We start from the raw sequence: 25,219 nt of genomic DNA, 5'->3' as shown, positions 1-25,219 counted from the left end.
GCTGTTGGTTCACTGGATCCAGGGCTTGCCTCCCTCCACGTAGTTGGCGAGGAGCAGCCCTGGCAAGTGGCAAGTGCATCATTCTAGTAATGCAGCCCTTCCTGACATCGCTGGGGCCCTGAGCCTAATCTACCTGCAACCCTGGCGTCTCGGGCACAGATCCCCGGTGGCTGCAAAGCCATGTGAGAGAGATCAGATGGCATGCCCACCACTGGCAGAATAGAGATTTCCTGGGCCGAGAGGTAGTGGCAGGGCCTGGGAATGGAGAGCCATACAACTCTACCTAGCTCTGCCACCCTATGATTAGGGAGTGGTATGGATTCCCAGACAAGCCCATCTGGGAAAATTAAAGGTGAAGGGCCTACAGGCCAGCGTCTATCATTTCCAGCGAGGCTCCTGCACGTCTGTGCCAGCCTGTGTCCTGCCCAGCTCCTCCCTGCCCAGAGGTACCTGGGCATCACTCCTTAACCACTCCTGGGGGTGCTGCGGTGCAGTACTTTTAAGGCCATCCAGAAACCCCCTTCCATCTGCCTCCAGCATCATCTGTCACTGGGCACCTGTCAGTCCCCAGCCCTCCCGAGCAACCTCATGTACACCTTAAGCTTCTGATTCCCTGGACTTCTGCCTTGGTTCTTCCTCTGGTACCCATTTTCTCCGCCACATCACTGTGCTATGACCTCCTGTCTAACTTCTTTAAGGCTCTCCCAGGTTCCCCCAATGAAAACCTGTCTCTTAGTTATCAGATCGTGGTATCAAGTCTGCTCCCATTAAGGAGGCTCAGTGTCTGTCCCTGTTGGGAGCTCTGCCCTCTGCTACCAAGGGCTTCATGAAGGCCAGGACTGCATCTCATTCCTCTTCGTCTCTTCTCATACTGGGCATTCAGTAGATACTTGGTTGGTTGCGAGGACAGGTGGATGCCAGCACTGCTGGAAAAGATGGGGACTGGGCACCAGAGAGGCTGCTGATTTCCTTGCCCTCAGGTTTCCAGAGAGCAAACCCAAGCCTTTTTTCCTCTGTTCCTGAAGAGAAGGTAAAGAGGTAAAGAACAGGTTTCTTCTGATGTTTACCATAGGGCCTGTTACATATCATTTCATTAGATGCTTATCCTTTTTTTTTTTTTTTTAGACAGAGTTTCGCTCTTTTTTCCCCGCTTTGTTTTCATTCGCGGGGGCTTGGCTCTCTTCTTTCTCCACCTACCAGGTTCAAGCGATTCTTCTGCCTTGGCCTCCCAAGTAGCTAGGACTACAGGTGTGTGCCACCACACCTGGCTAATTTTTTTTTTCTATTTTTAGTAGAGACAGGGTTTCACCGTGTTAACTGGGATGGTTTCAATCTCCTGAATTCATGATCTGCCCACCTCAGCCTCCCAAAGTGGTGGGATTACAGGCGTGAGTCACCACGCCCAGCCTGCTTATCCGTTTTTTTGAGACAGAGTTTTGCTCTTTTGCCCAGGCTGGAGTAAAGTGGCACAGTCTCAGCTCACTGCAACCTCTGCCCCCTGGGTACAAGCGATTCTCCTGCCTCAGCCTTCCCAGTAGCTGGGATTATAGGTGCCTACCACCACACCCAGCTAATTTTTGTATTTTTAGTAGAGACGGGGTTTAACCATGTTGGCCAGGCTGGTCTCGAACTCCTGTCCTCAGGTGATCCACCCCGCCCCGCCCCGGCCTCCCAAAGTGCTAGGATTACAGGCGTGAGCCACCACGTCTGGCCCATCCTCTTTCAAAATATAGATTTTGAGACTCTCCATAATAAAATGTTTAGGCATACTTCATTTTATTGTGCATCGTTTCATTGTGGTTTGCAGGTATTGCATTTTTTTACAAAATGAAAGTTTGTGTCAGCCTTCTGTCTAGTAAGTCTGTCAGCATCATTTTTCCAACAGCATGCGCTCACTTTGTGTCTCTGTGTCACATTTTGGTAATTCTCATATTTCAAACCTTCTTTATTATTATAGCTGTTACAGTGGCCTGTGATCAGTGATCTTTGATGTTACTATTGTCATTGTTTTGGGGCACCACAAACTGCACCCACATAAGACGGCAAACTTAATAAATGTTATGTGTGTTCTGACTGCTCCACTGACTGGCCATTCCTCCATCTCTTTCCCTCTCCTTGGGCCTTTCTATCCTGTAAAACACAACAATATTGAAATTAGGCCTATTAATAATTCAACAATGGCCTCTACATGTTCAAAGGAAAGGAAGAGTCACACATCTCTCACTTTAAACCAAAACCTTAGAAATAGGCCTACAGGGGAAGGCATGTCAAAAACCGAAATCGGCCAAAAGGTAGGCCTCTTGCACCGAATAGTTAGCCAGGTTGTGGATGCAAAGGGAAAGTTGTTAGAGAAAATTAAAAGTGTCACTCCTGCGAATACACAATCGAAAAGAAAGCAAAACAGCCTTATTGCCGTTATGGAGAGAGTTTGGTCTGGATAGAAGCTCAAACCAGCCACAAATTCCCTTAAAGCCTAATCTGGAGCAAGGCCCTAACTCTTCAATTCTGTGAAGGCTGAAAGAGTGGAGGAAGCTTCAGAAAAGCCAACAGAGGTTGATTCCTGAGGTTTAAGGAAAGGAGCCGTCTCCATAACATGGAAGTGTATGGTGAAGGAGCAAGTGCTGATGTAGAAGCTGCAGCAAGTTACCCAGAAGATCTTGCTAAGATCACTGATGAAGGCGGCTACGCAAAACAACAGATTTTCAATGTAGACAAAGCAGCCTTCTACTGGAAGAAGATGCCATCTAGGACTTTCAGAGCAAAAGAGGAGAAGTCAATGCCTGCCTTCAAGGCTTCAAAGGACAAGCTACCTCTTGCTAGGGACTCATGCAGCTGGTGATTGTAAGTTGAAGTCAATGCTCATTTGCCATTCTGAAAAATCCTAGAGCCCTTAAGAATTATACTAAATCTACCCTGCTCATGCGCTGTGAATGGAACAACGAAGCCTGGATGGCAGTTCCTCTGTTTACAGCATGGTTTATTGAATATTTTAAGCCCACTTTTGAGACCAACTATTCAGGAAAAAAAGATTCCTTTAAAAATATTACTGCTCATTGACACTGTTCCTGGTCACCCAAGAGCTCTACTGGTGATGTACAAGGAGATGAATGTTGTTTTCATGCCTGCTAACAACATGCATTCTACGGCCCATGGATCAAGGAGTAATCTCAACTTTGAAGTCTTGTTATTTAAGAAATACGTCTCATAAGGCTATAGCTGCCAGAGATAGTGATTCCTCTGATGGACCTGGGCAAAGTGAATTGAAAACCTTCTGGGGAAGATTTACTGTTCTAGAAGCCATTAAGCACATTTGTGATTCGTGAAAGGAGGTCAAAATAGCCACATTAATAGGAGTTTGGAAGAAGAGTCCAATCCTCACAGATGACTTTGAGGCCTTCAGGACTTCAGTGGAGGAAGTAACCGCAAATATGATGAAAATAACAAGAGAACTAGCATTAAAAGTGGAGTCTGAAGATGTGACTGAATTGTGGGACTCTTATGATCAAACTTGAACAAATAAAGAGTTGCTTCTTATGGATAAGCAAAGATAGTTTTCTTGAGATGGAATCTATTCCTGGTGAAGATGCTGGGAACATTGTTAAAATGACAACATAGGATTTAGAATAGTACATAAACTTAGTTGATAAAGCAGCAGCAGAGTTTGAAAAGATTGACTCCAATTCTGAAAGAAGTTCTGCTGTTTGTAAAATATTATAAAACAGCATTTCGCTACAGAGAAGTCTTTCGTGAAAGGAAGAGTCAATCTGTGTGGCAAATTTTATTGTCTCATTTTAAGAAATTTCCCCAGTTGTGGGGAGGGGCATAAAAAAAGGAATTTCCACAGCCACCTCGGCCTTCAGGAACTACCACCCTGATCAGTCGGCAACCATCAACATCAAAGCAAGACCCTCCACCAGCAAAAAGATGACTCACTGAAGGCCCAGATGATTGTAAGCAGTTTTTGGCAATAAAATTTTTTTTAATTAAGGTACTATATTTTTTTAAGGCAGTGGTATTGCACATTTAATATACTACAGTATAATATAAATATAACTTTTGTATGCATTGGAAAACCAAAAACTTTTACAGGTGCCTACCACCATGCCTGGCTAATTTTTGTATTATTAGTAGAGATGGGGTTTCACCATGTTGGCCAGACTGGTCTCGGACACTTAACCTCAAGCGATCTGCCCACCTTGGCCTCCCAAAGTGCTGGGGTTACAGGCATGAACCACTGCACCCAACTTTGGTGGTGTTTTTTTTTTTTTTTTTCAGGGAGGCACAAAGTTGGTGAATACTGGAGCAAAGTATAGCTTGTTGCTTGCGGACTGGACAATCTTTTAAACCCCATCACATCCTCTCAGGATTATCGTCTGCTCTCTTTCCCCAGCCCTTAACCTTCTCCACATTCCCATGGGCAGACCCCACCATGGCCACAGTCTGTGGGCAGCACACCCGCCTAGCTCTCCTAGTGAACAGGCCCAGGCAAATTCTTAGGGTCCCTTTCAGTTCTAACATTCTCTGATTCTAAAGAAAGTGCTTTATTCTTCCGTTCTTTCTATGTATGTAGTTCTACTTGCAAACCTTTCTGCTACAGAAGTCAGCAGAAACCCCCACCCTGTTAATGTTTCTGCTCTCTGCCTAAGAGGCATGAAATTACAGCCTGCCACCTAATATTAAAGGTCATTTTGCATGAATGTGTAGATGGTGATGTCCAGATAACTTGTGACTTAAAACATATGGTCACAGACTCCCCTGTGAGATCGGTCTCTGGACCCTCATGGATTGGCCCAGCTAGTAAGGAGGATGGGCCTGGTAGTTAGGCAGGAGACAGCAACATCTGGCAAGCTGGCCTGGCACAAGGGCCTTTGATGTCCTGGGGCTGTTGGTGAACCTCTCCCAGGAGAGAAGATGCTCCCAAATGGGCATTTTCTCAGGGAAAGGCAGCTGCTTCCTAAACACACACAGCTCCTGGAAGCCCAACCTGCTTAAAATCATATTTACTCTCATGGGGCTTAAAATCCTATTTACTTTCGTGTGCTCCTCATCTTAATCACATTTTTTCTTCTCTAGTGTCTTTATTCATTATTTAAAACAACTTTCAAAAATAATTATGCGATAATCCCTTCTCCTCTACACAGTAGTTGTTTACCTTCCTGTATTGGGTTTTACAGCTCTTGGTGTTGTGGATGTCTGTACTTACAACGTTGCTGTCATCACAGTGTATATATTATAGGCCAAATGTGTGATGTCGGTATTTACCAATGCCCAGGCAAGGAGCAGAATTCCCTGTGGGGCCCTGCTCACATTGAGACTTGTTTAAAAGGCCAGCGTTATGCTTTGCCCTCCACACATAAACAATCTTGCGTTTTACTTTTTAGCTTAGCATAATTTCATGCACGGTTTTCCATGTCACTACATAATCTTCAGATTTATCATTTTAATGGCTGCTTAATATTCCATCCAGTTAACAGGCCATAATTTACTTAACTGTTCCCTATTGTCTGGGCCTTAATGAAAATTTGAATTCGCCATGTAATATGGGGGGGAGGCTTGTTTTAATGATTACCGTTTTAACATCCCCTGCCCTAACTGCATGCCATTAGTAGCCCAGCTTTGGTAAGGTGCAGATGCTTCTGGAGCAATAAATCCTGCATGAGAGTGTATGTACAAGCCCTCTGATTTAATAGCTAATCTGTTCACTGCACATGTTTCCCTTTAAGGCTGGTGTTTATGTAGAATATCCGTCTCTTCTGCATATTGTGTAACACTAAACTGTATGCATTTGGCATATTGTCCCAGATCCTTTATCACTGCTGTCAGGGACTTTCATAAAGTATCTGGAATTTGGGGGTAAACAGTGGTTTCTGGCTGCCAGTTCTCTTTCATTTATCCCACCACATTCACTGAGTATCTCTTTGGCGTGAGAGTGAGCAAAAGCACTCCTGATTATCAGGGGCCCAACGGGAAGTACATCTGTGAATTGTTTGTGGCACTTTCCATGCTTCATCAATTGTGTACATAGGAGTGGTTGCTGGTCCTGCTTTTGTGAAGGAGGGTGAAGAGGAAGGTGGTTTTCCCAGGTCAGTGCCTTCTCAGCTGCCATATCCTCAGCCCCCAGAATTCTGCAGACAGAAGGCTAGACTTCACTCCTCAGAACTGAGGAAGACGAATCCAGGTGATGAGGACCCTACAAAGCAATAAGTAGCAGATTAGATAGTTTGGTAGATTTAGTGATTTATGAAGTTGTCCACCGTGCTTAACAGTTGGTCTTAGTTGGTCTTCACCTTAAAGTGACAAAGTCCTACCACTCTATAGCTTTTCCCTTCTCTTTTCCTGTTCCTCCCTCTGTAAAAAAAAAAAAAAAAGGAAGCATCATCCTCAAAATTAATAAATGATCCCAGTTTACTCATGGGACCCAACAAAAGCTATGTTTACCAAAGTAAGGGACACCTTCTCAGAGATGTGATATTAGGTGTCCTGAGAACTACATAGTGAGAAGACTTTTCCCTTTTTATTCTTTCTCTTTCTGGAGAGAGAACATTATTCATATTTGCCAGAGAAAGTGTCTGTTTGCTGATTGCATTTCCCAGTGGCTCTCCAACACTTGCAAATCTCCCCTCTCAGCAGAGAAAGCAAGCCCCACGCTCAACTTCCCAGCAGGCATTGTTGGTTCTCATTCATTCTGCTTAGTATCTATTTTTGGCAAAGAATGATGGCTTATGGGATGGTGATCCAAATTCTCCTTTTTAAATGAGTTATTTTATCTAAAAAGTGAGGCAAGATAAATAAAAATGGTAAGTAACCACCCAACTGGTAGGCAGAAATGGCCCAAGTTGTGAAGTCACATGACTAAATAAAGTTTAGGAAATACTAGCATAAAGCTAATTCATGTAAATACTAATGATCACAGGCACAGCATCCTTAGCTTCTGTTTCATCAGGGCGTGTGTCCACATGAGCCGACCTGGGTCATAAAGCCCAGCCTGAAAGCAGCTCTCTTTCTCAGAAGGGCTGATGTCATTTGTGTGTGTTTTATCAGCTACTCTTCAAGGAGCATAACTCCCGTGTCTTCTGCCATATCTTTATGCCATCAGAATTCTGATTTCGGGAAGGCCTCAAGAGAGCATTGAAATAGCTCACTTATAGTCCTCACCCCATTTGCATCAAGCCTCACGTCTACTCCCTCACCTCCTTGGACCTGGTGCTCTAGCCAACATGGACAGTGAATATACATAATGGTGGAATATTAGCCTGAAAAAGGAAAGTCATACACATGCTACAACATTATAAAACTGAATGATTCCACGTTGTTCAGGATGTGCCTAGACTGATCAGATTCATAGAGACAGAAAGTAGAAGGGTAATTGTGGAGGCTGGGGAGGGATAATGGGGAGTTAGTGTTTAATGGGTACAGGGTTTCAGTTTGGGAAGATGAAAACGTTCTAGAGATGGATGGTGCCAAAGGTTACCAACAGTGTGAATGTACCTAATGCCACTGAATTGTACATTAATCATGGCCAAAATGGTCATGTTGGCTGGGTGCGGTGGCTCACACCTGTAATCCCAGCACTTTGGGAGGTGGAGGTAGGCAGATCACATGAGGTCAGGAGTTCGAGGCCAGCCTGGCCAACATGGCAAAACCCCGTCTCCACTAAAAATACAAAAATTAGCCAGGTGTGGTGGTGCACATTTGTGTTCCTAGCTATTTGGGAGGCTAAGACACAAGAATCGTGTAAACCCGGGAGGCAGAGTTTGCAGTGAGCTGAGAGTGTACCACTGCACTTCAGCCTGGGTAACAGAGTGAGACTCCATCTAAAAAAATAAAATAAAATAAAATAAAATGAAGTGCTCAATGTTATTATATGTATTTTACCACAATAAAAAATAAAGTAGGCAGCAAGCACGTTCTTTCCAGCCTCATTGCATTGGCTTGTCCTGGTCCTACCACCAGGAAGCTGCCCCTCTCCTGTTTTCAGTTGTCAGAGCTGACGGTTCAAATGCCATCTCCCTTCCCTCCTGCCCTGCCACTCCCAGGTCCTGCATTGAGTCCCCTTTGCCGCCAAGCATGATGGCAATTTAGGCACATGTTGTGTCTGCTGGGAACAGTGGGGTTCCTGAAACCAACCTCCATGGTAAACCTTCCCCACATTCCCCGCTCAGGCCATGCACATAGTATCCATGATCAAAGAGCAGGTCAAATTTCCCTGTTTAACCGGAAAGTGCCTGATTTTAGCATCCTAGCATCCATCCTGCCAGCTACCACTGGCCTCCCAGGACTGAGCAACAGACAAAATGAACACCTCCTGTCTGGGACCTCATCTAGACAGGCAGTCACCCCTCAGCCCACACCAGTGCCAGGCCTTAGCATCTTCTCTAGAAGATTAAGAGCTTTCTTTCTTTCTTCAGAAGTGAAGCTGGACACCCTCTCAAATCCCTAAATGAATTCAGTCTGTTTAGAAGATGTTCTAAGGGAGGTAGAAATAAAGGGAAGGGGTCACTCAGCCTTTGCAGGAGAGAAAAGTGGCCTCTGGTCTCCTTGGGGAGGCTCTTGCTGGTTCTTTTAAATGAATGTGTGAGCAGGTGGAAACTGGGAGCTTGTGGGAACTGCATGGCCTAGTCTTTTCCTTGTACAGATGACGACTGAAAGTCCAAAGAGGGCAAGGAACTGCCCTAGAGGGAAAGACCCCAGCCTGCCTATGAAGCAAGGAGTCAGAAGCTCTGCGTGTTCTGGGTGGACATCAGGACACACCTGGAGCATCATGTTCACATCTGGGCTCTGCCTCTTAAGACTGAGATTCATGAGTGGATGGAGGCAGGGCTGTCATTCGGTCTGCCAGCCTGTGAGCCTTGTGAGCAAGCCTGGCACAGGAAGAGCAGAGACACCGCATTGAGGGTTGGTGGGGTAGGTAAAACCCAGACAGAGGTCTGTCTCTCTGTCACCCTCACCAGCCCACTGGCAGCTCTTGAGTTTGTGGTGTTTCTGAGTGCGAATCCAGGTGAGGAAGTGCATACCACACTTCCATTTAATCTCTGCTTCCTTCCTTTTTGCCTGCAGAATTTCAGAGGCAGGAAAGCGTCCGGTCCCAACATAAAGGTATCCAGTTATATGACACCCCTTACGAACCTGAAGGCCAAAGTGTTGACTCGGACTCGGAGAGCACAGTCAGCCCCCGACTGCGGGAGAGCAAGCTGCCCCAGGATGATGACAGGCCCGCCGATGAGTACGACCAACCTTGGGAGTGGAACCGAGTCACCATCCCAGCCCTGGCAGGTAAGGAGCCCTGACGCTGCTCAGGAGGCAGCTGCTGAGCCGTGCTCAGCACTCACCTTGGTCCCCGCCTGCGCTCAGGACAAACTCCAGGACTGTTTAATAATCTAATTGGGTGGTGTTTTTTCTCAGTACCCTCAAAGATGTAGGCTGCAGAGGAAAGGGAGAGGTGAGGGAAGGGAAACCAGGCCAAGGAGAAATTCTGGGCCTGGCTTCCAGGGTCTGTGTTCCAGCCTCTGCACTTTTCAGAGACGGCTCAGATGCTGTCATTGTCTGGCTCTGTCGTGGTGCTATTTATTGATGATGCCGTAGCTCACTGAAACCAAGAGTTTAGTTTTCAGTTTTTTTATTTTTTGAGACGGAGTTTCGCTCTCGTTGCGCAGGCTGGAGCACAATGGCACGATCTCGGCTCACCGCAACCTCCACCTCCCAGGTTCAAGTGATTCTCCTGCCTCAGCCTCTCAAGTAGCTGGGATTACGGGTGCCTGCCACATTGCCCAGCTAATTTTTTGTATTTTTAGTAGAGACGGGGTTTCACTATGTTGGCCAGGCTGGTCTGAAACTCCTGACCTCAGGTGATCCGCCCACCTCGGCCTCCCAAAGTGCTGGGATTACAGGTGTGAACCATTGCGCCTGGCCTGATTGCAGTTTTCAGAAGGAACTGTCTTAGAAAGTAAGAGGAAACCAGTGTGCACAGCAGCTTCTGTTGAACCTGAGCCGGCCCGGCGAGCCCACCCAGTGCTGCGAGCTGAGCTAGGCCTGCAGGGTTCACAGGGCTGCTGTGTCTTCTATCCCAGCTTCAGCGTGCACCTGCTCACAGAGCACAGGTGATGGGCAGAGCTCAGCCCCTCCCAGATGACCTTCCTCTGGCCAAGAGCCCTTTGAGTGACTTGGGTGTCCCCTTCCTCCCTACTCAGAGTCTGGTTTTTCTAGAATCTGGGTATCTGTCACATTTCTAGAACTCCTCTCCCACAGCCCTTTTGAAAAGTGATCTTGGGCATGTGCATCATAAATCATAAACCTAAGCCCACACCTTTTTATTCTAATCCCACTCCTCAAAATCTATGCCAAAGTTATGATAAAAAAAATTCAGAAGGCTGGGCACAGTGGCTCACGCCTGTAATCCTGGCTCTTTGGAAGGCCGAGGCGGGTGAATCACCTGAGGTTGGGAGTTCAAGACCAGCCTGACCAACATGCAGAAAACCCGTCTCTACTAAAAATACAAAATTAGCTGGACGTGGTGGCATATGCCTGTAATCTCAGCTACTCAGGAGGCTGAGGCGGGAGAATCGCTTGAACCTGGGAGGCAGAGGTTGCCGTGAGCCAAGATTGCACCATCGCACTCCAGCCTGGGCAACAAGCGCAAAAGATAAAAAACAAAAAAAAATTCAGAAAAGGCATTGTTTATAATCACGGAAAATTGAGAGCAACCCAAGTGTCCAGCAATGGGGGCTGGATTTCTGTGCGTCTGTGTGGTAGAATATTGGAATATTGTGCAGCCTCTAAAAGGTGATGTTTAGCAAGAGTTCATAACAACCTAGAGAAGTGCTTATGTCTGTTGTTAAGAGATGAAGAGCCAGATGCCAAACAATGTTTAGGTGTCTGAGAGTTTAGGCATGTAAAAAGAGAGACAGTGAGTGACATTTAATTCCTACCACACTGACAGTCATAAAGGGAAACTTTTTGTTTTTAATTTGTTTAAAATTTATTTTGCCTTAAATCTCCCCTTTTTTCATATATAACTAGACCCTTTCTCCCTTTCTAACCCCAAACAGTGAGGCCTCTACCCTACCCTTATCCCAGGCCCCTTAATTGCTGTTCTAGCCATTCCAACATAGATTACTCACAGTTCCTTGAATATAGCATGCACTGGGCAAATCCCTTTTTTCTAGCTAAAATGCCCTTCCCTGCCTGTCTTGTCTGGAGCAATCCTATGCCTCCTTTGAGGTCCAGCTTAAACATTATCATCTCTCCAAGCCCTCCCTGGTACACAGCCATGCACCCCACAGGCTTCCTGCTGCCCCTATGGGTCTATCGAGTTTCCTGCATACATCACTGGGGGAACATTTCTCACACCACATCAGGGTTAGTTCTGTTTTGGTCTCGCCTGCCAGGCTGTGAGGTCCTCAAGAACAACCTGTCCCAACACCTTTCTGGAGCCCCAGCTCCTGACTGAGAGCCAAAGATAAGAGTCATCCTATGACTGGGGGTCCTTAGTTGCCCCAGGCCTCTCCTGTGCATTTTACAGCCTCCTCTAGTCCTTGAACCAAAGGAATCCAAGGCCTGTGCCCTGGGAATGGCTGATCAGGGGCTGTGCTTCTCTGGGCATGGGAGTAACTGGGGCCATCCAAGAGCTTACTCTTTGCAAACACGAGTTTGATTAAAGGGCTAAAAAGGCTCATGTGGCAACTTTCCCAGACACCCAGGGCCCACATTATAATGTAGCACCACAGGCAGGTGTGGGGTCTCACCCTCCCCTGGACTGACCACCTGTGGGCCTCTCAGGGGCTGCCCTTGCCTCTGACGGTCTTGTCTAGCCTGGCATCTTGATACTCAAAGTGTAGTCCCTGAACCAGCGGCATTGGCCTCACCGGAGCTGGTTAGAAATGCAGGGTCTCAAGTCCCATCCCAGGCCTACGAGTCAGAATCTGTTATAACAAGATCCCAGGTGATTTGTGAAAGTGAAAAGCAGTTCCCCTATTGGACATCATCTTTGAAAACTCTCAGGCCAGAACTTGCCCACTTCTGCCCAAAGGTGGTTTTAAAAATCCTGTACATTTAGTTGTTCACAAAGGATCGTAAGGTCTCAGATGGAACTGTCTCAGAATGAGTTTCTGAGCCCACAAACATCCGTTTTGGCCTGGGTTTTGTGTGGCAGAGTTGCCATCACAGGTGTCACGATCAGTCTGAGTTATTGGGCTATTGATAGAAGATAGACACAGAATCACATCCAGGTCTGTGTCTCATCCGGTCACTGGCCTCTGTGGGTCCTGCTCCAGAGCGGGTGCTGGCTGTGCTTTTCCCAAGCAGCTTTTGGCTCAGTTCTGCCTCCTGGGGCATAGAAGAAGGAGACCGTCTCACTCAGGGGCTGGAGGGGTCCTATGGGCACCAGCCTTCTCTCCCCATGTCTGTGGACAGAGTCCATTAGGTGCTTCATTGGCAGGTGAGAAGCATCCTCACTGTTTCCTGTCGCTAGAGGGAAAGTGGAGAGGTGGGTGGGCCATCTCTCAGGTGGCGAGTATGAATTGAAGTAGCTCAGTTAGACTGCTGATGTGTTGCCACAGCCCCATGGGTAAGACCAGACGTGCCGCTGCCCGGGAATGACAGCAAGGACCCCCACCTGAGTCAGTGTTGTGTGTGCCTGTGAGAGTGTGCTTCCACCTGCATGTGTGTGGGTGTGTGTGCAAGTGTATGCACTCACACTTGAGTGAGTCGTTGGTATGGTCAGTGAGTAAGGCAGCTTAGCTGGGCCCCATCCATAGCATAGTACCTGTCGGAAATGCCCTGTGCAGTTTTTTCTTGGTTTTTGGGAGCTCTCTGCACTGAGTCTTTGGAGCCTGGGATGCGGGATCCGTAGCTGGAGGAAGAGCTGTATGGGATGGAATTGGCTGGCCAAAATCATTACCCTCTCCTTTCACCCCTTGTATTTGCTGATTGTGCAGATTTGGCCTGGATTAAACTTGGGCTGGGAATGGGGTCAGTGCTTTCAAATTTCCAAAGGGTGGAGAGTGTGGGGGACCCTTAAGGGACAGACCTGGGCCTGCCAAGGGGGAGTCACAGGGATTTAGGGGCCAGGTGAAGGGTAAGAATTTTGGTTAGACCTGAATGTGTGTAATGAGCTTCCCATCACTGGGGGTTTGCAAGCAGAAGCTTGAGCAAGGCAGGGCTCTGACAGAGGGTGTGTCCTGGGAGGTCAGTCTGCAACCAGCTCTGGGGAGGCATCCAGGCTTCATTCCATCAGAACCCCAGCATGCTGATCAGAGAGGGGGAGAGGGGAAGATGGCTGAATTATCTCCATCCATCTATGAAGCAAAAGTTCCTTGCAGCTTTCGAAGCACTGTCCCGAACTGCATTCATGAAAAGAGGCGCCTCTCAGACACTGCCTCAGCATTCTCCACCGGAGCGCCCTTCTTGGGCAGTGTTTCTGGAAGTCAGCGCCTTCCTTCCCATCTCATCAGGCTGGGGCTGCCACCACGGAAGGCTCAGTTATCACTCCCAGCTGTCACGAAAACAGCTCTTAGAGTGTGTGAGGTGGCCCCAACTTCTTAGGAATGAAAGTTTCCCCTTCTCTGAGAATGGCCGACATGGAATTTTATTAAGGATTCGGAGTGTTGGTGAGAAATACTTGGAGCTGTCCAAAGAGCAAACCCTGGGTGTTCATTACCTGCTCTTCTCCAGGAAGCTGACTGGCCTCACCAGACCTCCACTCCCACTTGTGGGATCCCAATCCCCAGGACAGTGCCCGGTCAGGTTCCACCACCGGCTACTGGCTGCAGGGAGTGGACTGCAGCTCTGCCTCCACAGAGAAGTGGTGTGGCTTCCATCAGGCTGTCAGCCCCCTTCCCACCCGGCAGAGACCCCTGCCTTCCAGAGCAGGCTAGACTCTGTTCCTGGCCCACTTCGAATCATCCCAGGAGTCTTTACAGCAACCAACAAATTGCAAGGCTGGCAGGTGGGTCTAGAAATGGCCTTCTTGCTCTGTCCCCAACCCACCCCCGCCAGATACAACTCGGGCCCACACGAGGCCTATGTGACATCCCCTGCCCAATGTTGGGAAAGGGACAAGGAGCCTTGGATGATGTCATGATGTCTGGGGGTGGTGCAGGTTGGTGTGGCAGGTCTACCTGGTTGTCGGCCTTTGTGGCACAGATTGCAGGATGGACAAATGGAACCCGAGCAGAAAGTGGCCGCGTAGGGAGGGGCCCACAGGCAGGGACCAAGGAGCTGGGGCGGATAGCCTGTAGAAGCAAACTCCGGTGGAGGTGGCATGGATTTGGTGTCTTCACACCTCTGAAGGACCAGTGTGAGGACTGGGAATGAACGTGTCCTGGGAGTCTCAGTTTCCCCACCTGGGAAGTGAGACCAGTAGTTCCCACTTCAGAAGGGTCTTGCTGAGACTTGATGGGTATCACATCAGGAAAGTACTGGCATCGTTGCTAGCACTTAGCACTTTCTGTGTGCATTGTCTCATTCAGTCCTCACAATCACTCTCTGGGAGGTTAGTTTCCTCCTTCTACAGATAAGGAAGCTAAGGTCCCATGAGAAGAAATAACTTGGCTGAGGGCCCAGCCCATGGCTGGTCAGCAGCAGAGCTGGACTTTGAACCTGTCAGCTCCAACTCCAGAGCCCCTGCCCTAACCCAGTCAAATGTCTGGCCTCCCTGGTACTACCAAGGTGCTGCAGGAAATGTGATTGGAGCTCTCATCCTCCCACAGCCCTCAAGAAGTATCGCATGCCCTTCATCTCACTTGCACTAATTTCTGCCACATCTACACCAGGATATGTTACTGGGTGGTGGCTTCCCACCTGAAATGGTTCCAGCCAGGGTTTCTGTAAGGGACTGGGTTCTGGAGGTTCATGCCTTCATTGTAGGGGAGCCAGCACCATCCCATGGGTTGGTCATGTCCTGCCACCACTCAGCACAGAGAGGGGCCCACATACCATAGAGTCCCACTCTCCCTGTCCTTCTGGGGAAACTAACGCTCAGAGTGGAGAAGGGAACAGCTGGAGACCTCATGGCAGAGCCAGTCAGGCCATACACAGAGGAATGACCAGCATTTCCTTTTAACCCAGTGGGTAAACGGCTATGTCTGTCATAATTTGCTCTTGTGTCTGAGAAGTAAGTAACTGCAGCTCTTGAGCTTGATGGAGGAGCCAGATGACAGGAGGGTGTGCGAAGGGCACCCCCCAGACCTTCTTGAGAAACTAAGTCATCTCATTTTGACTCACCCTCTGAAGCTTTGTCTCCATGAAAGTTACTCTTCAGGCAGTGTCCTGGGCTCAGTCAGGTCTGCCTTCCAGCAAAGATAAAAGACACATGACTCAAATAGTGCTCAGCATACTTATTTTGGGTACTTATCTGTCTTCCCTACTAGCTCCTTGGCAGATTTTAGAAGTTTAGGTCATGTTGGGACCCACGGGGCAATGGGAGGAGTCATACAGTCCCAAGTTCACATGCCAGCTCCACCCATCACTGCTTCAGGACCCAAGATGGACTGTTCAGTCTCCTTGAGCCTTAGTTTACTTATCTGTAAAATGGGGATGGTCACAACTTCTCACTTTGGATCTCTGTGATGATTAAATAAAAACAAAAGATCTGAACGAAAAGACAAGGTAAGCCCTAAACGATCATGCATGTAAGAATTGGTTTTGGTGTTCAGAGAGGGCTTGCTATATTACATAAAATTCAATTTAACATAGAAACCATGCTGCATAAAGAAGTACTTAGTGGCCACAGAGGGCCTGTTGCCAAAGCTCATTCCCAGTAATGCTTGGCAGTGGGAAGCAGGGACGGTGTGGAAAGCGACACTTCTTCAGGAAACCCCATATCTCAATCCAGCAACAGTTCTAACGAGTCCCGTGGTTCTTCCATTCTTTACTCAGTCCCTCCGAGGATTAGGCCACTGGCCCGCCTGGGTGGGAGAGGGTCCCCAGGTCCTTTCTCCGATCCACACCTTCCCTCTTCTAGGTCTGACATGTCTGTGGATTTCTTTTTTGCCTGGAGCAGTGAGTCTTAAACTTGCAGGCTTCAGAATCACCTGGAGGAAGTGTTACACAGATTGCTGGGGTTCCACCCCCAGGGTTCCTGATTCAGTAGATCCGGGGTGAGGCATGGGAATTTGCATTTCCAACAAGTTCCCAGGTGATGCCGATGCTGCCATCTGGGGACTCCACTTTGAGAACACAGAGTGTATAGAGTACATGCTTTGTATTAGGTGTGGAGTTGGGGTAGAGTTAGGGAGGGGAGATCACCTCCTCCAGGAAGCCTTCCCTGGCACAACCAGTTCCTTCCCCTCTGTGCTCCTACTACACCCTGTACTGGAGTACACTGGTTTATTCTGAAATAGCTAGATACACACTAGACACTGTCAGCCTGTGGGGTGCTTAAGCTGTGGTGTCACCCCTTAGGCAGCCTCCCTCTTGAGTTTTGACACCTTCAAAGCCTCATCAAGTGAGGCTAAAGGGAAAGTAAGGCCCCAGGTATGTCTATTTCCTAAACACCTGTGAATCATCTCAGAGCCAGCTCAACTAGCTAATTTAAAATAATCCCATTAAGGTAAGGAAGGATGGGGAGGAACCAGGGACAGGAAATTAACATTTGTTGAGCAATAATTGTAATTCCAGCGTGGGTTAACCCTACAGAGCCTTGCAAGGTAGGGGTCACTTCATTGTCGTCACTCAAATGACGGTACTGAAGCTCAGAGAGTGTGAGCAGCTTGTCCACAGTCACACAGCTGTGAACTTGGGCCAGTCTGACTTCAGAGAACTTGTTCCACTGCTGTGTTGATATCCTGTGTGTGGCTGGGGTCAGGCTGGACATTCCCTTGCACACCAGTACAAGGCAGAAGCAGTTGCACGCATACCATATTGCCCTCGTGACTTGTCACCGTCCCCCACAAACACAGTCACTCTGAAGCTGGTTTAACGCCACCATTGTGTGTGTAGGACACTGCTCCACACCTGCTATTCCCACCAAGCTATGTGACTCATCTTCACGTGCTCAGAATAAACAGGGCCCCGGCATCTGCAGAGGATCCCTTGGAGAATCTTAAACCCGGCCGCCACCACCTGTCCTAGCCAGGAGAATGCTGTCTCTTCCAAACTGGCTCCCCTTAGGCTCCCATGATGCTTCCTGTCTCCTGTATAGCTTCCCAGAATGCCTTGAGCCTGTGAGGAAATTAACAATTGTGTTTGTACCAAATGCTTTTTGCTATGTAATGAGTAACAGTTGTAATTAATGTTTAACACGTGTGAACAGCAGGTCTGCCCAGGAAAGGGGGGTTTCAGTGAGAGAACTGGGATCACTTGCTTCCTTTGGCTAATGTGTTACTGAGGGACAGGTTTTTCCAGTTGGTTTTTCTATTTGACATATGAATAAATTCATTTAGTAATCTAAAAAAAAAGGAGAGAAGAAAAACATCAATGTTTAATAGCTTTGTTTCGTCTGCTAATTACATTGATAGAAATATTCCTCCCAGTGCCTTTGTCTCCTCAGTGGAAAAAAAACAAAGAGTTGACAGAATACCTTTGCCCTTCTGTTTAGCAGCTCAGAGATCTTCATGTGGATGTGATTTTTAAATTCCCTGAGGTCGGAGACCCTGCCTGTCTTGTTCACACCTGTGATCTGTGCCTGGCACACAGTGAGCCCTCAGATATTTGAGTAAATCAGGCCGGATGCAGTGGCTCATGCCTGTAATCCCACCACTTTGGGAGGCTGAGGCAGGTGGATCACCTGAGATCAGGAGTTCGAGACCAGCCTGGCCAATATGGTGAAACCCTGTCTCCACTTAAATCCAGGTCTCTACTTGAATCCAGGCCTCCTGAATCCCGGAGGCCCCTAACAAGTTCAGCATAAACCCTGTGTGTAGTGCAATACAGTCTCAAAAACAACCACGGTAACCACAGTGATACAACTGTAAGTACTCACTGTGGCCCCAACTCTCAGTGCATAGTACCACCCCCACTGTACAGATGAGGAAACAGAGACAACTTGGCCCAGGTCATCCTGCCAGCAAGTGACAGCACAGGACTTTAAATCCAGATACCCCGGCCCCAAAATACAAAATTAGCCAGACATGGTGGCAGGTGCCTATAATCCCAGCTACTTGGGAGGCTGAGGCAGGAGAATCACTTGAACCCTGGAGGTGGAGGTTGCAGTGAGTCGAGATCGTGTCACTCACTCCAGCCAGGGCAACAGAGCGAGACTCTGTCTCAAAAAAAAAAAAAAAGATATTTGAGTAAATCGGGTCTCGGGAAAACCAACCCCGTGTTCTCTTAGGAGCGGTAGAATGCCAATAAATCTCATGGCCTGCCCACACACAGACAGTGTGTTTTCATGTCTTTCTTGCAGGCTGTATACCTGTCTCCTCGCTATGTGAGGCAGTGGGAAGGCATTTCTGAGTAGCCATTGACTGCTGTGGCTGCTACCTCTGGCCTCAACTCCCAGGGAGAAGTGGACAGCATGTCCCTGCCTGTCTGAGGATTGGCTGTGAATCCAGATGCCACATTGTGGACCTGGAGACTGGTGTGCTGGTCAGGTGCAGGCAACCCTGGCAAGCCATGTTTGTGGCCAGTACTTGGCCTGTCGCCCGACCACCACTCCCCATCTGTCCTGGCCTCCCTCACAGCCATCCACAATGGGCAGCAGAGAAACATGCACAGTGGGGCTGGGGCTTTGGGTCTTACGGACAGGGAGACTCATTCCCACAAATGCCCAGCCTGCTCCTTGCAGGTCTTTCGGCTCGTGGATGGGGAAAAAGTCACTTTCCCAGGCTCTAGGATTCTATATAAGTGTCTGTGGGTGTCTGCAGGTGAAAGTGTCAGGAGACATACTGTATCAGACGTGTGTAGGTTCCAGGTATGTTTGACAGATGGGCCTGGCCCAGAACTCAGGAAGGAACTCAGGCGCTGGGGCGAGGGGTATCTGGATTTAAAGTCCTGTGCTATCACTTGCTGGCGGGATGACCTGGGCCAAGTTGTCTCTGTTTCCTCATCTGTACAGTGGGGGTGGTACTATGCACTGAGAGTTGGGGCCACAGTGAGTACTCATAGTTGTATCATTGTGGGTACTGTGGTTGTTTTTGAGACTGTATTGCACTGCACACAGGGTTTGTGCTAAACTTGTTAGGGGCCTCTAGGATTCAGGAGACTTGGACTCAAGTCCAAGTTCACATCTAGCTGTTGACTCTGGGTGAGTCAGTCCTTTTTCCAGCCCTCCATTTCCCATCTGCATAATGAGTTATGACAATAAATATGGCTTGCTTTGGCAGCCGTAGAGGCCTCTGCATTCGGGTTATTTCATCATCTTCATTGGGCTTTATCTTTAGATTTCCTGTAGCCAAGCAGCAGATCTTAGGGTGGGGTCCTTGCTCCCAGTAATAGCATTCATTTTTCTTCTGGGGATGTCACAAATAAGAGGACAAAGGCACGCCCCTTCTGCCAGGCCCGCTGTCCCCATCCCAGGCTTGGACATGTGTGTACGGCATTCCTGGAACCCAGGCAGCGTCCTGGCACCTGCCTCACAGCCTTCCCGCTTGCCTGCTTTGTGGTGAGTTGCTGGCTGCCTCCCTTCACAATGAGGACCTCTGTTCTCAAGCACCTCCCATCTTGAGTGGCAGCACAATGCCCTGAGGCCTGTGTGTGTCTTCCAGGCGAACACAGAGGCCTCTTGTTGGTGATCCTGGAAATACAAATCAAACATTTGCTGAGCCACTTGTCCTGCAGGTATCTGGAAGGAACCTACACTCACTGGGCAGGTGGGATAGGTGGGTGAGCGAAACTCACTCTTGAACTGGAGGGAAGAAGGGGCCTCACCTCTCTGGGCCTCGGTTGTGTCATCTATAAAATGGGAGTTCTCATACTTGTTTAGGAATTCTAATATTTGTTTTGCTGTGTGTTGGTGAGGGTCAGATGAGATGATACAGTACATTGTTTGGAAAGCTGAAACAGCAGAGGCCCACTGTCATGCAAACAGAGTTTCAGTCATCTACAGGTGTTAGTGTATTGTTGTGAAAGTTGATGGCATTTTCATAGACTCCGGGGGTCATGTAGTCCATCCCACCTCCCATACCAATGCATAATCTCCCCTCCTTGCCCCTTTCTGGGGTCGCACAGCTCCCTGGTCAGCAGCCCCTTCTGTGCTCTCCACCCCAAGCTCTCCCCACTCTCACCCACCTTTACCCCTCACCAGCACCCTGGAGTCCCAGCCTAGCTGTCGGTGCTATGCAGGAACCCCTGCCGGGGACTGTGTGCAAGGCCCTGGGCACCTTGACTCTGCCTCTGTACTTTGTTTTTATAGAGTACTAGAACATTTGTGAACTAACACCGGGGCCAGAACAGCCTTCAAGCCCCTCCTGTCAGCCACATATAGTTTACACATGTGGCCCATGTGCATTCCAGCTCATCCGCAGAGGGGCTAAGAAGACTATGGCTGTTGAGAGCTCCTTGCAACTCAGTCTACACACAGTGACTTGTTTTTCATCGTTCCAACCTTTATTGCCTCTGCTTAAAGGAAACTTCATCTTATACTGGAGAACTGAGAGGGTCATAGACTTCAGGCCAGAAGGAAGCAGCCAGACAGTCAGAACTTGGAGAACCATACCAGTCTCCTCTGGGTCCTGTTGCTCCATTCCAGTTCTCTTTGAATGACCCCCTATCCCCGGGAGCCACTGCCCACCCCCTTGGTCAGTGGTGAGGACAAGAGGATGTGTGGCAGACTGTCAACTCTTCTCTCACTGCACCTCCACCGGGAAAGGCACTCCTGGGTGGGGGAGGTTGCCCAGGGCTGCAGTCCCAAAGCAGAGGGCTCAAGGGCTAGCGCTGGGACCCACTGCCTGTCATAGCAACCTGTTCCTATTGCCCTGGGCAAGTTACCTGACCATACCAGGCCTCACTTGTAAAAACATGGGCAGTAATAGCACTGACTTCATAGGTTTGCCACAATGACTAGAGAAAAACACGGACTTTAAGTCCTCCATGGTGCCTGCCCATGAGCAGGAATCACTAAATAGTAAGCTAGGCCAGGCGTGGTGGCTTCTTCCTGTAATCCCAGCGTTTGGGGAGACTGAGGTAGGAGGATCACTTGAGGCCAGGAGTTCAAGACCAGCCTGGGTAAGATAGTGAGATGCCACCTCTACAGACTTAAAAAAAAAAAAAAAAAAAACTTAGCCCAGCATGGTAGCATGCACCTGTAGTCCCAACTGCTTGGGAGGCTGAGGCAGAAGGATGGCTTGAGCCCAGGAGTTCAAGGTTACATTGAGCTATGATCATGCCACTGCACTCCAGCCTGAGCGACAGAGCGAGACCCTGGCTCTTAAAAAAAAGAAAAGAAAGATGAAGCCATTTTTCAAAATTGTTCCCAAAGTCACTTGAGGAGTGAGTCCAGCTCCTGAGTTTCCTTTGTTGGCTGATGAATGGAAGATTATAGTCCTGTTGAGCAGGGTGCAGGTTCATTCCTTCAACAGGTGTTGAGCATCCACTGTACATCAGGCACTGTTTTAGGTATTGGGGATTTAGCCTTGAACAAAACAGAATGAAATGCCCTGTCCTCTTAGAGCTTCTGACTCCAGAATTTCAGCAGGAGCCATAGAAAAAGAGGTGGTTTCTGATACAGGCATTGTTTCAGAGCATAGATGTAGCCATGGGTCGGGGTTACCTGCTTATAGGGGGCCTGCCTGGACCTTGGTACGTTATTTATTACCTTCACGGTACAGGTATTGTCAGCCCTGGTTTGCTGATGAGGCAGCTAAGGCTCAAAGAAGTTTAAGAAACATGCCCCAAGTCACTCAGTAATGACAGAGACAGGATTCAAACCCAGGTCCTCCTGATTCCTAAGCTGTGAGTCGAGACACTGCAGCTCCTCCATTCCCTGGGTGGGTTTCAGCCATGGGCCATTCATTGGAGCTGGCTGCAGGTCAGCCATGGGGAGACTCCAAGGAGACTGAGGCACAAGGCCCCATCTCTGCGAAGTGTCCAGTTGTGAGAAGACACCTACATGCCTCAGTGTTACAGAGGCCAGTGCCAGGACAGTGGTGCAGACTTCGGCACTCAGAGGAGGAGAAAGGAATTCTATCTGGGGGTCTAGAGCAAAACCTACCTCAGGAGGTAACATTGGAGCTGAGCTCTGAAGAATAGCTGGGGTTTTTGCAGAGAAATAGTGAAGTAAAGGGATTCTAGAGGGTAGACTTAGCCAAAGCAAAGCCCTGAAGACAAAAAAGCAGATGATAGATCTGGGGACTGCCTGTCCTTTGTGACTGGAGCCTAAGGGTGGGTGTGGAACCCACAGGGGTTTTGTAGGGGAAGATGCATCATTACATCAAATTCAGAGGAACTTGAGCACCAGAATGAATTGGCCCTTTGCCCTGGGGCACTGGGGAGCCAGGGAGGGTTTGCAAGCCCAGGAGAGCTATGCTTTAGAGATCCATCGGCTTTTTGGAGTTTGCTCTCTGGCCAGCTCTGAACAGTGGACAGGACAGTGAAAAGAGATCCACCCTGAAGGAACACATTTATCTCATCCAAGTGCCTTCTCCACATGAAACTTCTGTGAGTTAGGGGCAGACACGAGACTGGAGAGGGCAAAGGAAAATAAATCCCAGGCGCAGCACCCACAGCACCCAGGCTGACTGGGAAGGGTGGTGTGGATGCCCCCTGAACTACAGGAGATGTACTGAGGGCTGGGAGCCACCGAGAGGGAGATGATGGTTCTCTGCAGGTGGGATCAGGGTAAGCTTTGTGGAGGAGGTGGCATTTGTGCCAGACCTTTTCTAGACATCATTCAGATGGAGCAGAAGGGCAGTAATTCTAGGCCTAGAAGTAGGAAGTGCACAGCAGGGAGGCTAGATGAGGCCCAGCTCCTGCCAGACCAGCAGCCCTCAGGTATTCTTGTGGGGAAGGAAGACCCAAAGGTGGGATGAGCCTGACCCTGCAGGCCTGCAGTCCTGGGCTGGACCCTCACCCTGCTATTTGGCCTTGAGACCCTGGAGGAGTTCCTCCTACCCTTCCTCTGAACCTCTGTTCCTCCCCTCTTACCCATGTGGCAGGGCCAGTAGGAGGGATAGAACTAAGCTAGGTGTCTTGGATGCTGTCTTCTGTTGTTAGCAGTGACCACACTTCAGGGCTGATTGGTATAAAATCTGTAATACAAGCAAAAAGGGGACCAATCCAGATGGGAGGGCCAGGAAAGCTTCCTAGAAGCGGGGCACTTGAGCTGAGTCTCAAGGAATGAGTCCTGTCACCATGGCAGAACTTTTGGAAAGATATTGACCAGGCTCTCTCTCCCATCAGCCATGAGGATCTGGTCTCCATCATCGAAACCAAAGTCAGAAGCTTCAACCTGAGCCTCAACCTGCCCAGCTCTAAATCTCACTTTCCTCCTTCAGATTCCGACTTCCATTTTTAATTGCCCATAGGTGAAATTAATTAGGTTCTGTCATTCTAATGACTCACGGGGGTAGCGTATTTTTTTCTCTAAATGCAGATATTCTTTTGAGGGATTGTGTCTTTATCTTTTGCAAAAAAATTACTAAATTAAAAGAATTGCCATGTTAAATTGCAGATTAAGGAGAAACTTAATTAGAAGGAATGAGAGCAGTTGTGTTTGCAGCTTTTGTTCTTAACATTTTTTTTTTCTTAGGCTGCCGAATCACTGCACTTGGAGTTCGTATATTTGTATTTTAGGTGAAATGATTTGCCTAATTAAGCCTGTCACTCATCACCACCTGTTCTCTCTAAGATATATGGCTATATTATTAAGCTTGCCAGCAAATGTATAAATTATTTCAGTGGGGAATTACAGTGTTGACTAGGATGTTACAAGTTTTTAATCCAATTTATCTGGTATGAAAACCAATTTTTTTCCCAATAAAGCAAAACAGCAGCTCATTAAGTTTCTTCATTTAATCACTTATTGAGCATCTGTTATGTTGCCAGTAACTGGGGTAGGCATGGGGGAAGGGGCACATGGTACAGCCCCACCCTCAGGGGGCTCACCGGGAGCCAGGAAGGACACGCAATTAGGGTGCTAAGATCAAGGCGAGTCTTGGGAGAGGTGAGGTCCAGGAAGTCTTCCTGAAATAGGTGACCTCTGGAGGGTAAGTGGAATGAGTCAGGTGAAGAGGTTGGTTGACCTGAGACTGGACAAGCAGCCGGGTCCTAGAGAACCTTTTGGGTTGTGCCGAAGAGCTTGGGCTCGCTCCACAATCATGTTCTGTGCTCCATGCCTCTGTATCAGGACATCGATTGTAGAGAATTATATTGGCAGAAATCCCCCAATCCTGATTTTAGCCAGTGGAGCCCCAGGATGTCAGGAGTGAAAGTGACTTGTAATTCATCTGGTCCCTCGGTCTCCTGAGCCTGTGGCAAAACTAAGCCTAGAACCTCACTTGCCGCTTAGTCCCCTTCCTATGCCAGGCCACTCCGCTGCCCTTTGACACTGGCAGCCCCATGGGCCAGGATGCCTGCTGAGTTGTATCCTCTCTATTCCTAACAACCAGAAAATTAGCAGCAGGGGGTATCGTGGAGAAGTACAGGCTGGTCCCATGCTCTCTGACCATATCTCCTTCTGTGCCCATCCCAGTGGGGAATATCACCCTCCCCCAAGCCAGAAATCTGGGCATCACACAGCAGTCATCCCAGGCTCACTCCCACAAGTAGTCAAGCTCCTACATCCCTGCTGTCATTGAAGGGGTCAGCCTCCATCACCTTTCCCTGACTGTTCTTCCCGTCTTCAGGATTGACCCCAAACCCACCCTCCACCAGCACTCAGAGAGGTCTCTAAAGCCCATTCTCTGATTATCCCCATCCATAAGTTCAAGTCCAAGCTCTTTAGAAAGGGTCTCCAGGATGACGTGGCCCCAATTTGTCTATCCATCCCCAGTGCTCTCCCCTGCCCAAGGTCACCCATGGAGGGCTCTGCAAAGTGAGGGCTCGGGTAAGAACCTGCTTCACCTCTTTCCTTCTCCCAACCTCCTGTCCAAGACCATATGTCCCATGATTTGTTGCCATGAGGGTGCTCTCATTCAGCCGGAACCCCAGTGGGAGATCCAGGCTACTGGAAGTCCAGGGAGGGGTAGATGCCAGTAGTATGTGTGTGCTAGGGCCCCAGCTCCAGGTTTTAGCCCACCACCACAAAAGCCCCCTTATCAGCTGATGGGAAAGGGCCTTCTCACTCTCCAGCCCCAGGACCTGTCCCCTGGGAAGGCCTTGAGGTCATTCCTGTCTGTGTGTGGTTGGA

The 25,219-nt window shown here is 48.6% G+C and overlaps 1 protein-coding gene across 1 annotated transcript in view; it reads left to right on the top strand.

Moving 5' to 3' along the window:
• SHB (SH2 domain containing adaptor protein B) overlaps positions 1 to 25,219 on the top strand; it is a 148,717-nt gene that overhangs the window by 83,601 nt on the left and 39,897 nt on the right. Inside the window, exon 3 of the mRNA XM_021927365.2 lies at positions 9,058 to 9,273. Within this exon, the coding sequence (XP_021783057.2) occupies positions 9,058 to 9,273 (216 nt within the window). The remainder of the gene's footprint in view (positions 1 to 9,057; positions 9,274 to 25,219) is intronic.

The sequence above is a fragment of the Papio anubis genome, chromosome 13 (assembly GCF_008728515.1).
Source record: "Papio anubis isolate 15944 chromosome 13, Panubis1.0, whole genome shotgun sequence".
NCBI lineage: Eukaryota > Metazoa > Chordata > Mammalia > Primates > Cercopithecidae > Papio > Papio anubis.
The sequence above is the reverse complement of the archived record's forward strand: the minus strand, read 5'-3'. Positions and strand labels throughout refer to the sequence as shown.